The 14,359-nt window shown below is 37.0% G+C and overlaps 1 protein-coding gene across 1 annotated transcript in view; it reads right to left on the bottom strand.

The window, feature by feature from the left end:
- Positions 1-14,359, bottom strand: part of TMPRSS11F (transmembrane serine protease 11F) — a 77,724-nt gene that overhangs the window by 25,896 nt on the left and 37,469 nt on the right. The window contains exon 3 of the mRNA XM_033214544.1: positions 11,728-11,846. Coding sequence (XP_033070435.1) covers positions 11,728-11,846 — 119 coding nt within the window. The remainder of the gene's footprint in view (positions 1-11,727; positions 11,847-14,359) is intronic.

Below are 14,359 nucleotides of genomic sequence, written 5' to 3'. Positions count from 1 at the left end.
AACAGAAATGCTGCTAGAAGAGCAAGAATGAAAATCATCACATTAATTTGGGCCATCCTGGTGATGTCAGGATCCCCTTAAGAGCAGGAAGATGCTGTCAGTATTGAGAAAGATGGCCCAGCAAGGAAAACAACACAGCATCAAGATAAGGATTCCTCTTTGAAGTATGCTCCCCACACATTTCAGGTTCTTGCCTACAAAGGATTGAGACATTAGCTTGTCACAAGGGGAGGCTAATCCAGTTTTAACTGAAATCCCAGTATCATTCACAAGTGTAACACTACCCAGCTTGACTGCCCAGATGTCCACAGAATATGAGACAGATGATGCAAATAAGAAAGACCATCAACTGTGCAAGGAACACCAGGCTTTGAGCAAGCACTGCCAGCTCCTGCAGCCTAGCACCTTAGGTAGTGGGTGGTTTGCCGGCAGGCTCCACACCATCCTAGATGTTAGCCAGGGCTCAATGTCATTGAGGGGAGAGGGTTCTGTGGCAGCCAGGATGAGCGCATTGGGAAATAGAAGATGGAAGCAGAGACAGGAGGCTGGGCTGCCCTGCCCTGTCCTGGCCACTAACAAACCCAACGGAGGCACAGCCCTCCCGGGAAGCGGTGGATGGCCCCCTGGCCTCTGGCCGCCCCCATCCCACCCTTACTCCCACCCGCTTACCTCTTTTGTACCCCCCTCCCCTCCCCTGAGCCTAGTCCAGCTGGAGAGGGGCCAAAACCTCTTATCTACTGATTTAATTTCTCTTTCCTAATCACAGTAGGCTGGTTCACACCTCTGTGACTGTGCACATTCATTTTCCTCTTCCTACACCATTTTTTTTTCCCCCTGGCAAATTTCTTCAATTACAACTTTACCTTACTTGAGAAACTCCAATGACAATTAAGTTAGCTCTAACAAGCCCTCCTCAAAGTTGAACACTCCTTTATTTGGGCCACCTTGTCATCCTGAATATGATTTTATTATATTAATAACAATTATCACAGTGGTTTACAGTAGTGTCTCTCTCACTCTAGACTGTGAACTGTGTAAGGCAGGGAGTGTGATTTATGTTTGTATATCCAATGTTCCACACATTGTCTGGCCCATGGTGAACACACAAGCCATGTTTGATAAATAAATGAGTGCATGAATAAATGAATTAATGAATTAAGAATCAACAAGACGGTAAAGGGAAGAAGATGGTAACACATTGTTTTATCTGCAAATCGTGTTGCCAAGTGAAAGTAGAAATCTGTGGTCATCTGCAGAAAGGTGGGACCCAGGAGACCCCAGTGGTGACCTCACATGTTTGGGTCATTCCTCAGGTTTGGATCAGTTCTGAGTCATGACACTTACGATTTCACTAAGTTTCTCTGAGTTCATTTTGTTTTCATCATTCAGGAAACAGGGAGAAAAGATGACTTTTATGTCTCTAGCACTTCTGATAAACGTCCTCTGAAATTCTGAACTTTGTACCTATGACACTTTGGGGAAGGATTAGGAGTCTTATTATATTAGAGTATAAGAAAATATCAAGATTCAATTCAAACTAAAATGTGATATTAACAAACCATGATCCCCCAACACATCAACCTCTATTTTAAAAATGGCATATGCTGGTATAGTATAATACTGGTGTGAACTTTACTAAAAGCTTACAAGTATTAATTCCATACTACATGGCAGGCATTGGAGTGATTATTTTGTTTAAAATTCAAACCATCTTAGGAGGAAAAGTATCATTCTCAACAGCTCCATTTGATAGATGAAGAAACCGAGACTCAGGATATATAATCTTGTCTGAGGTGACAGAGGAAATGGTGGCTCTGTAATATGAACCCAGGGAAGCCATCTTTAGATCTTGTGTTAAGCGCATTAAGTGACTTTGACAACCTTGAATTAATTACATATTTGAAGACAGATGTTAAAGTTGGTGGGAGACAGGCAGGTAGAAAGGTCATGGTGAACGAAACCCTTAAAGAAGACCTCAAAGTCATCTTTTATTCCCTGAATATAAATCTCCTAAGAGATAATCTCTTCAGAGGTTGTTTCCTGCTTCTAAGTTTAACAGGGGTAGGGGAACTATTCTTCCTCAGATACCTATTCATTGTTATAACTAGTTTCTGGAAAGTTTAACTCGTATTTACATTGTTCTGTTGGGAATTCAGTACTATGATGCTTGTAATATGATCCGAACTACAAAAACTAATTGTATCCTGTCCCTTTTTATAGTTCAAACCTAAGAATAGATCATTTTACTAGAGATGATTCTGTTTGAAACAAGATAGTGTGCTCGTGGTAAAATGGGGGAAAAAACTTCACCTTAAAATCAGATACCAATTGTAGTCTTTGGTTTGAACTCCAGTATTCAAAAACAAAATAACATATTTGAAATGATACCTATGGCTCTGACTAATTAGCTTCATACCCATCCAGCTACTGTTTTTGACAAGTTTGAGCTTGTATCTTTCCTTTGGTTGTGAACTAAATGCAGATTAAGTCCTCAAGGAAGATCAGCAGTTACTGCATGCCAGGTAGGGAATCCCTTTTGAGGTCCACCCATGAAAATATTCAGGCAGTTTATGCAAATTTCCTGCTACTGTCAAGGGAATATGTGCCAGCAGAGCGCAAAAACACCAACAAAACTGATTCTTTTCCTCTTTCCTCTCCAGGAAAGCTTCCTGCTGACTCAGGGGGATTTTTCTTCTTCTGAACTCCTATTATGGGAATGGATGAAATCACTTACAGAGCCACAGAAGGAAACGAAGCAAAGCCAGGATCATGAGTTGGATTATCTGGAGGCCTAGGTCAATGGGGAGTTATTGCTTGCAGTCACTTATCAAGCAAATAAATTTTTTCTTCTTTGTTATGAAATTTATTTAAGAAGCTGAAGTTATGATAATGAGTTGCGAGAAAAGAATCGTAGCAGATATTTGTTCTCTATTCAAATTGCACTGAGTGGGGAGGTGTACCCATATACCCCAGCTTCGAGAATTGACTGATAACAGTTCACACCTGCACTTCTGCAGAGGATTGTCCTTGTCTGACCTGAGCACCTTGTTTAGTAACGTCTGGTAGGCTATGCTCCACCTTCCCTGGGCAGCTCTACTGGTGTAAGACAAACAACCCAACCCTCTAATTTCTGGGAAGAATCACCTCCGTGATTAATCTAGGCTCCAGATCTCCCAGAGAAATCATGCTGAGGCTACATTTTTGAAACTACATCTTTATCTAGCTTCTTCCTTTGGCCTTTCCTGCTGTCCTCACTTCCTTATGAATTTTTCCTGAAAGATCTTGATTAATAAGTTATTTAATTAAAATTTAAATAAATTTTATTATTTAAATAAAATCAAAATAAATTAGTTATAAAATAAATTATTAATGATTTATTAATAAATTAATAAATATATTATTAATGATTTATTAATAAATCAATAAATATTTTATTAATGATTTATTAATGGATTAATAAATTAATCAAGATCACCAGTCATAAGTTCTGTGTTTTGGAATATAACCTATGCAGAAAGAAATTAATCGGTACTAGATAATGCTCTGCTATGCATCTATTTCAGTGTCTCTATTCTTTGGAAGTTCTGTCATCACACATCCCCAATTTTAGAGAAAGATTTTAGCTTACAGCCAGGAAAAGATTCAATAAACTTAAATGAAAAAGTGTTTTTAAAGGTAATATTTTTTGTCTCTAAAGAAGTTTTTGTATTGCAAATGTTAATCTCTTAAAATGGAACAAAGAATGAAAAAAGAAATCTCTTTAAGATGTCCTTTTAAGAGATCCTCAAGCTAGTTGTTGTAGTTTTAGAATATAAGGAGCCCAATAAAGATGGTTTCAGTGAGAAGCTATTATTAAGAAATGAAATTAGAAAGTGATGGAGTCAACATCTGTAGCCTTTTGATACTGAAAATTCTGCATAGTGGATGGGAGTCATGGGAATTTTCCAGTCTTTATTTTGGAAATCATTTACCTATCCAACTATAATATACTATAATTATAATACTATAATTTTATTTATAGTATTATCTTTTTGGATTGTCCTGAACATTCAGTTCCAAAGTGAAGTCAATGTATCATAGAGCATATGGAAAAATTCCAGAACTCATGTTTATCTTTATTTTTATCTACACAAACAGTTTTTTACAGCATTGGCTTTGAGGTGGGGAATCCTAGCATAAGTACAATAATTACTGGATGCTCCCAAGGGGAAAATGGAAACCAGTCTGTTAGAATGATTCCTTGTCCTAGGATACGTACTTGATAAATCATTCCTGCATGCCATTTAGTTAAGTAATGATACTAACATGTTAATTTTAAGTAATCAATATTAATTTAATCACACTAGCAATTCTCAGTGTGTAAACAATTAGTATCTTGTTTTAATTACCAGACTAGTCATTTTTTTTAACTTTGGCAAAAAAACAATGGAGTACTGTCAAAATATAAATTCAGTTTTTAAACAAAACAGTTCTATGCAAACTCTACATATGCATGGCTTTCATATGGCTTTTGGGCATAGAAAGATGATAGAGACAATCTTCAACATTTTTGCCGAAGAACTATGATTTAAAGTATAAATTTATCATTAAAGTGGATATGTTTCACTCACTTCCTCTCTTTGCCACCAGTGAAAAATAACTGAGAACTTGTTGGGGGAGTGGCAAGATGGCTGTCCAGATACAGCCAGAAAGGAACCTTCCCACTGAGAGAGACCAAAACATTGAGTAAGCCAACATATATCAGACAGATTTCTGGGAGAGAAAACACTCAGAGTTGATAGAGAGGCAATGCAGACACAGAGGCTGAAGAGGAGGAAGCTGGCAACTCTACGTGGTCTTGCTGGATGTTAGGACTAGCTCCTGGCCCTGAATAGCTCCTAGAGAAGGGGTGAATGAAGTGAATGCGGGGCAATTCACTCTTGCTGGGGATCTCTAGGATCATACCTACAAGAGATCCCATGACCTCCATAGATACTTGAATTGGCAGGAGGATGTGCCTTGAGAGTAGGCAGAGAGCTCCTGCCTGCATGGAGCTCAGAAGGTTTTGCATGTGGGGGAGCTGCAGCAAAACAGCCATAGGAACCCATCCTCCAAGGCTCTCTCCCTTCCTCCAAATAGCTCTGACGTCTGCTGACTGCAGGGCCAGGAGAGAGCAGGGCTGCCTTTCTCATGAGACTAAGGTATGTCTCTTCTGCACAGGCTGCTGTCCACCGGCCCCTCCCAAGGATGCTACCTGGCTGCTCCCACAAGAACACGCACACAGCAGAGCCTCCACTGCCCAGTACGAGTGCTTTACTGGTTTGCGAACATATCCGCTCCCCCAGCAGAGACAGTCTCCAACCCCAAGAGGCCAGAAGACAAAGCTGCAGGCTCAATCTCAACCCCGTCGGGTTAGAGCACATAGTTCAGGAGTGCCAAGCTAAGATCTGTGGCTGGTGCTTGAACAGGGGAAGAGCCCCCACTCTCAGAACACTGAGAAGACTGAGACATGGATTCATGGGCTGGTGCAGAAGCTGGTGTGCCTCCCTCTACAGGGATAATCCAGAAAGAGTGTGCCCTATCTGACAGTCACTGCCTCTGACCAAAGAAGCACCATAGCCCCGGACACCTAACAGCCCAGTGATCTGGATACAGAAGGCTTGGGACAAAACCAGCTGCTTGGGCCAAATACTCAGGCAGTAAAGAGAAGGTGACTTGGTTGAGGGACAACAAGCTGGGCAGGCCCCACAGCTGTTTGCTGGGCAAAAAAACTGTGAGCCACAAGCACTACATAAGCTGCTTACGCATGACAACACCACCCTGCCCAGAGATCCCTCACCCTTGACCAGTAGGCCAAGGCATCAACAGACCACCTTCAGATATACCGCACAACCTGCTTTGACTCCACCAAGCAGAGAGGACCAGTGAGCTTCCACAACATTGCAGGTCTCTTGGCAACCTAATCTTTGCCTTGGACTGTCACTACTGCAGGCAGAAACACAGCCTGCCAGGGCACCTCTTGAGGCTAAGGAAATGAGGGCATGGTGCCAGTGACTAAAGGGAGCCCCCTAGGGCACAGGGATGGACCTGGTAAGAGCATCATCTCTCTTCAATCCCACAACCACAGAGCACTGTTGCAAACATGCTGAAATACACAAGAGCAGGGCAGCTAAGAGCCTATCTGCCAGCCATTACTCTTAAGCACCATCTACTGGATCACAGTCTGAATTATAACACCAACAAAATTCTCCCAGAACACATGCCTATGAAACCCATGCAAGAATCTAGCCACAAATAAAGACCCAGTACAGAACTCTGATCCTCTGAAAGCACGAAGAAATGAAGACGACAGACTATACTCAATTTATACAATAGCCAAAATCTCAAGGGAAATAAAGAATGAAAAAAAAAAAAAACCATTCAAATGACAGCAAATTCAAAAAGATAAAGGAACATGAGACCTCTCATATGAAAAAGAATAGGTGCAAGAACTCTGGCAATTCAAAAAGTCAGACTGTCTCCTTGCCTGCAAACAATCACTTTACCTCCCCTACAATGTTTCTGAACCAGATTGAAATGACTAAAACTACAGATATAGAATTTAGAATCTGGATAGCAAGGATACTCATTGAGATTCAGGAGAAAGTTGAAATCCAATCCCACAAGCCCAGTAATATGATCCAAGAGGTGAAAGATGACATAGCCACTTGCCAAGAAAGGACCAAACTAAATTCCTAGAATTGAAAAATTTACGACAGGAATTTTATAATACAGTTGGAAGCATTAACAACAGAATAGATCAAGCTAAGGAAAGACTCTCAGAGCTCGAAGACCAGTTCTTTAACTCAACTTAGGCAAAAGTAAAGAAAATAGAATTTTTAAAAAAGAACAAAACCTCTAAGAAATATGAGATTATGTAAAGAGACTAAAGCTATGACCCACTGTCATTCTAGATAGACAAGAAGAGAGAAGAACAACTTAGAAAACATATTTAAGCATAGGATCCACCAAAACTTCCCCAATCTCACTAGAGAAGTTGACATGCAAATTCAAGAAATTCAAAGAACCCCTACAAGAGGCAATATAAGACAACTATCCTCAAGGCATACAGTCATCAGATTCACCAAGATCACTGCAAAAGAAAAAAAAAATGTAAAAGTAGCTACAGACACAGGTCAGGTCACTTACAAATGGAACCTCATCAGGGCATCTCAGCAGAAACTTTATAAGCCAGAAGAGACTGGGGACCCATTTTCAGCATGCTTAAAGAAAAGAAATTCTAACCAAGAACTTCATTCCCCGCCAAACTAAGCTTCATAAGTAAAGGAGAAATAAAATCATTTTCAGATAAACAAAAGCTAAGGGATTTCGTTGCCACTACTAGTCTTACAAGAGGTCCTTAAGAGTATGTTAAATGTCAAAATGAAGGAACAATACCAGCTACCACAGAAACACATTTAAGTACATAGCCCACAGACACCATAAAGCCACTATACAATCATCTACAAAACAATCAGCTAACAACATGACAGGAACAAAATATCACATATCAATAGTAACTTAAATGTCAATGGTCTAAATGTCCCACTTAAAAGGCATAGAGTGGCAAGGTGGATAAAAATACAAGATTCTACAATCTGTTGCCTTCAAAAGAACCATCTCACATGTAGTGACACCCATAGGCTCAAAGTAAAGGGATGGAGAAAGATCTGTCATGCAAACAGAAAACAAAAAGGAGCAAAAATGGTAAAGAAGGAAAAAGAAGGCCATTACATAATGATAAAAGGATCAATTCAACAAGAAGACTCAGCCATCCAAAATAAATATGCACCCAACATTGGAACACTCGGATTCATAAAACAAGTTCTTCTAGACCTACGAAGACTTGGACAGCTACACAATTAGGGTGGGAAACATCAACAGTCCCACTGATAGCATTATACAGATCACTGAGGCAGAACACTAACAAAAAAATTGTGGACATAAACTTGACACTTGACCAACTTGACCTAACAAACATCTACAGAATAATATACCTAACAACCACAGAATACATACTCGTCTTATCTGCATGTGGAATATACTACAAGACAAATCAAATATTTGCCCATAAAGCAAGCCTCAATAAATTTAAAAAAATCACAACAAGCACACTCTCATACTACAGTGCAATAAGAATAGAAATCATTACCAAGAAGGTATCTCAAAACCACACAACTACATGGAAATTAAACAACTTGCTCCTGAATTACCTTTGGGTAAACAACAAATTTAAGGCAAAAATCAAACATTTCTTTGAAATTAGGGACAGTAAAGGCACAAGACATCAACATCTTTATGATGCAGCTAAAGCAGTGTTAAGAGGAATGTCTATAGCACTAAACACCTACATCAATAAGTTAGAAAGATCTAAATGCACATAGAGAAACTAGAAAAACAACAACAACAAGCCAACACTGAAGCTAGCAAAATAAAAGACAAAATCAGAGCAGAATGAAACTAAATTGAGACACAAAAGTCTGTTAAAAAAAAAGTCAGGCCGGGCGCGGTGGCTCAAGCCTGTAATCCCAGCACTTTGGGAGGCCGAGACGGGCGGATCACGAGGTCAGGAGATCGAGGCCATCCTGACTAACACAGTGAAACCCCGTCTCTACTAAAAAATACAAAAAAACTAGCCGGGCGAGGTGGCGGGCGCCTGTAGTCCCAGCTACTCGGGAGGCTGAGGCAGGAGAATGGCGTGAACCCGGGAGGCGGAGCTTGCAGTGAGCTGAGATCCGGCCACTGCACTCCAGCCTGGGCGACAGAGCGAGACTCCGTCTCAAAAAAAAAAAAAAAAAAAAAAAAGTCAAAAGAAAATCAACAACACCAAATTTTTGGTTTATTGAAAGAATAAACAAGACTGATAGCTATCTAAATTAGAAAAAAAGAAAGACAATCCGTATAAGTACAATCGGAAATGACAAAGTTGACATTACAACCAAACCCACAGAAATACAAAAGATAGTCTATTATGAACACTTATCCATGTAAATTAGAAAATCTAGAGGAAATAGATAAATTATTGGTAACATATAACCTCCCTGACTGAACCAAGTAGAAATTGAAAACCTGAGCAGACCAATAACGAGTTCTGAAACTAAATCAGTAATAAAAAAACTACAAACCAACAAAATCCCTGGACCAGATGAATTCACAGCCAAATTCTACCAGACATACACAGAATAATGGCTACCAGCCCTACTAAAACTATTCCCAAAAAATCAGGAAGAAAGGAGTCCTCCCTAACTCATTCTACAAAGCTAGCATCATCCTGATACCAAAATTTGCCAAGACACATGAAAAAAAGAAAATATCAGGTCAATACGCCTTATAATCATAGATGCAAAAATCCTCAACCAAATACCAGCAAACCAAATCTAGCTACACAAAAAGTTAATTTGTCACAATCAAGTAGCCTTTATTCCTGTAATGCAAGTGGCTCAACATACTCAAACCAGTAATGTGATTCGCCATATGAACAGAATTAAAAACAGAATGATCATCCCAATAGATGCAGAAAAAGCTTTTGATAAAATCCAACATCCTTTCATGATAAAAACCCTCAACAAACTAGGCATTGAAGGAACATATGTCAAAATAATAAGATCCATCTATGACAAACCCACAGCCAACATCACACTGAATGGGCAAAAGCTGGAACCATTCCCCTTGAGAACTGGAACACAACAAGGATGCCCACCCTCTCCACTTCTATTCAACATAGTACTAGAAGTCCTACGCAGAGTAATGAGGCAAGAGAAAAAAGTAAAAGGCATCCAAATAGAAAAAGAAGTAGTTAAACAATCTCTCTTCACAAATGATATGATTCTATGTATAGAAAACAAAGACTTCACAAATAAAGCTCCCAGAATTGATAAACTTCATTAAAGTTTCAGGATACAAAAAATCAACAGAAAACAATTACTAGCATTGGAAAACACCAATAATGTTCAAGCTGACAGCAAAATCAAGATGCAATCCCATCTACAATAGCCACAAAAAGAATAAAATACCTCGGAATACGTCTAATTGAAGAAGTAAATGATCTCTACAAGGAGTAATACAAAACACTGCTGAAAGAAATCAGAGACAAAACAAATGTCTCATAGACATGATCATAGATTGGAAGAATCAATCCCATTAAAATGACCATACTGCCAAAAGCAATTTAGAGATTTAATACTATTTCTATCAAAGTACCAAGAACACTTTTTACAGAATTAGAAAAAAAAGATTCTGAAACTTATAGAGAACCAAAAAGGGCCCAAATCACCAAAGTAATCATAAGCAAAAAGAAAAAAGGCAGAGGCATCACATTGAATGCACTTTTAGGGAAATGATTTTCAATTTAAAGTTGTGCATCCAAACTTTCAACTGAGTGAAATATAGAATACAGGATTTTTTTCAGCATAAAATAATTCATAAATTTTACATCCCATGAACTTTTTCTTAGAAAAGGTACTTGAGGACATATCTTACTATATCAATGAAAACATGGGATGCAAGAAGCAATGGATCTCACAAAAGGGTGCAGTCCTGTCCTGGTTAGGTTTACCTTTGTGAAGTGGACCTACAGCACAACTAGTTGAAATTGAGGAGGAAACACAAAGTTTTAGAAAAGAAGATTTAAAGAAATACCAAGACCTTGGAAATGTCTGATAATACAGTAAAATGGTAGAGGGGTTACACACACATGAAAGAGAGAGAAAATATATTCATACTTAATTCTGGGAACATTATTTGAATGGCATAAGAACTGTGGTAATAATTGTAAAAAACAAAAATGCTATTTAAAAAGCTATGGAAAGGGAAATGCTCTTATTTCTTTTCAACATTTAGAATCAACTTATGTAAATAACAGGATAAACTGTAAATATTTTCTCACATTATGAGTAATACAGAGAGAGGATAGTATAGTGAGGGAAGAATGGGAATGCCAAAGTTCTCATCTTTTATTAAAGGAGATTAGTGTCTAAAGCTAATAATCATAAAGAATCATATTAACATAGTGCTCTTCCTATTTGGCCATTAATTCTTGGTTCTAGAATAACTCTTATAAGTTTAAAAGACTACAGTCCAAGCTAATATACTGAATTTTGCTAAACAAATCTATGGTCTCCATAACCATACTTTTCATGGGACAAAAAATGGAAGACTATTCTCTTTGACTTTCTGCTACGACAGTTAAGGAGATGGCTCACCCAATATACTTAAAAAATTAGAAATAACTTGATAAATATATAAGCTATAATAAAACAAAATATGTGAGTCATAACCAGATTTAAGATTAATATCAAAAATTATATAATTAAAAAATATTATATAATTTTTTAAGTGCTTTCAAAATAAACAAATTGGTAAGCTGATTGTGGCAACTCTATATTCTTATGTTAAAAAAGAATAAAGAAAACAAATCGAAAAATATAAAATCAAGAGTTAAAAACAGGGAAACATTTGTTTCAACCAACAATTTCTCAGGAGTTAATTAGTTGCCTACTCTAATCTACTATATACATTTGATGGTGCACACAGTATACTGAATATTTTACACATATTAAGTAATTTAATCTTTACAACTGCATGACTTACATACTATATTATCTCCATTTTACAAAAGAAGAAATTGGGACTAAGTTCCTATATAACACTCACATTCAAAGTGATGCAAAAGACACATTAATAAACATTTAAAATTTCTATTGAGCTTACCATCCTTTCAATCTGATGACTCCTTTCTATAAACTCTCTTGAAGATCTCATGCCATAATTTTCTTTGTATTTGATATTTGTGACTTTAAAAGAGGCAAGGTAATAGAAAGACTTATCATCTAAAAGATAAAACAAGTAAAAGTCTCATGGTTAAAGGTAGTAAGTTGTTTTGTCCCCTATGGCTTGCCCACATCTGATAGATAGGCTACTATAATATATATTATTTCTACTTAGTGCAAAAATTCTTGCAGACACTTCTCAAATATTTTGTAATTTCACAACTGCCGCTGGTTAAAATGAACAATTCTGATCCCAAAGTACTCATACAGAACACTCCATTTATAGATATTTATGCATATCAAAATATTCATAAAATTGGACATGCAACATACAGTGGAAAGACAATAGTGAAAGCAATTGCTGAAAGTCATGTAAATGTCCTCAGTTCCCTCAAGGAATTGCTAACAGGTATAACAGACATAAGCTGTATTATGAAGATACACTGAACAAGCTGTCAAAATTTTTTTATGCTGTTGCTAAGCTTACTTAAGTAGAAGTCCATATTTATTGTTTTCACCTTCTTTTTTTCCCATTCACTCCCTAATTCTCTGCAATCTGTTCCTACCACATCACTAAAGCTGTCTTTGTCAAGGACAACCGTTTAATGTCTTTCATGGTTTTGTTTGTTTTACTCCTTCATTTCCTTGTAGCCTTCATCATGTTCCCTGAAAACCTATCTTTGGTTTTATGAAGCCATCTTATAGTTTTCTTCCTTCCTCCCTGGCCACACATCTCAGTTATCTTGGTGAGCTCTTTATTTCCACCCTTCTCGTTGGCATTCAAAGATTCTATCTTTGACCTGGTCATATTAAGTACTTTTTGGTAATCTTAACTGGGATGGCCTTACCCACCAACTAATTATTGATGACTCAAATTCTTTATCTTCAGACCAAATCTTTGTCATGAGTTTCAATTCGCTATCAACTGACTTTAGGAGACTGTGTACTGCACATTAAATAGGCACTTCTAATATATTTCCAAAGTGAAATAATCATTTACTTCCTTATTTACTTAAACCTCCTCTACTTCCCATATTTTATATCTTTGTGAACAGCTCTAACATACATATGGTTACCCAAGGCTTGGTTTCATCCTGATTTCCAATATCCAATTAATTTTTCAGTCTTTAAATCCTGTAGCTATAACCCATTTAATATCTAATCTCTCTCTCTCTCTCTCTTTTTTTTTCTTTTTGGAGATGGAGTCTCACACTGTTGCTCAGGCTGGAGTGCAGTGGCACAATTCCAGCTCACTGCAACCTCCACCTCCTAGGTTCAAGTGATTCTCTTGCCTCAGCTTCCTGAGTAGCTGGGATTACAGGGGCATGCCACCACGCCCAGCTAATTTTTGTATTTTTAGTAGAGAACGATTTCACTATGTTGGCCAGGCTGGTCTCGAACTCCTGACCTCAAGTGATCCACCAGCCTCAGCCTTCCAAAGTGCTGGGAATACAGGTGTGAGCCACCACACCTGGTCAAATCTCCAATTTCTTACTGCATTTTAAACGTTCATTTTAAAACATTTTTTAAACGTTTAAAACATTTAAATATTCATTTAAAGTTTTTTAAATGTCAAAAACAAACATTCATCTAAAAACATTTTTTAGATCATAAATGCTATATCAGAAAATCTGGAATGACCAGAAAATTATATACAAGAGAATAAAAATCTGTAACTGTAATATCTAGAAGTAACTGATGTTATAATTTTGGCTTTTATTTATTCTGTTAAAATAATTGTTTTACTTGACTGAGATAGCTTATCACCGCAATTTTGTATCTTTTTTGTTCCACTTACAAAATTTATTCTAAGCATTATCTTCTTTAAAAAAGTACATTTTATTCATTCAAAATGAGATGTCAAGAAATATGAATCAGGGTGACATTTTACCACAACAGTTTACAATCTATTTTGCTGACAATTTTTACTTCTTTATTTTTACTGATGGATGAGTGGATGAATTAATCAATATTTACCAAGTTCCTAACATACACTAAACTCTGTCTAATCAGCTCTCACATATATTATCTTATTAAATTTAATGAATTTAAGCTACCTCTCAAGGCACTTCTTGAAAAGATTTCACAATTAAAGTTTTATAACAAAAAAAAGATTAAAATGAAGATTGATCTCAGAGTGACAGAGCTATTTTACTCATTATCATACACATATCCCTATATTGTCTTTAAGAATTTCCCTGTTAGGCAAAAGCATATTCTGGAATCACGTAGAAGTAAAAGTGATTTTAATATATACTTTAAGTGCTTTTAAAAGTGCTAAAAATATGTTATATGTGAAGCATAACTATATTAGTCACTATACTATAGCTTTTATGTTAATGTTGAACTTTTGCATCAATAAATAATAATACCTTTCCTTTACTGAATTGTCATTATATGCAGAGAACACGATATTTGCCATTTATTGAATATTATATGCTCAGCTCATTTCACCAGTGAAGAAATTCAACATTAAATAAGTTTTATAAAAGATCAATTAGGAAGCCACTGTAGAAATCCAATTTAATAATGGCAAATATTTGTGAGAAATTACTATATACCATGCATTGTGT

This window comes from Trachypithecus francoisi, unplaced genomic scaffold (genome assembly GCF_009764315.1).
Source record: "Trachypithecus francoisi isolate TF-2019V2 unplaced genomic scaffold, Tfra_2.0 Lachesis_group1, whole genome shotgun sequence".
Lineage (NCBI taxonomy): Eukaryota > Metazoa > Chordata > Mammalia > Primates > Cercopithecidae > Trachypithecus > Trachypithecus francoisi.
The sequence above is the reverse complement of the archived record's forward strand: the minus strand, read 5'-3'. Positions and strand labels throughout refer to the sequence as shown.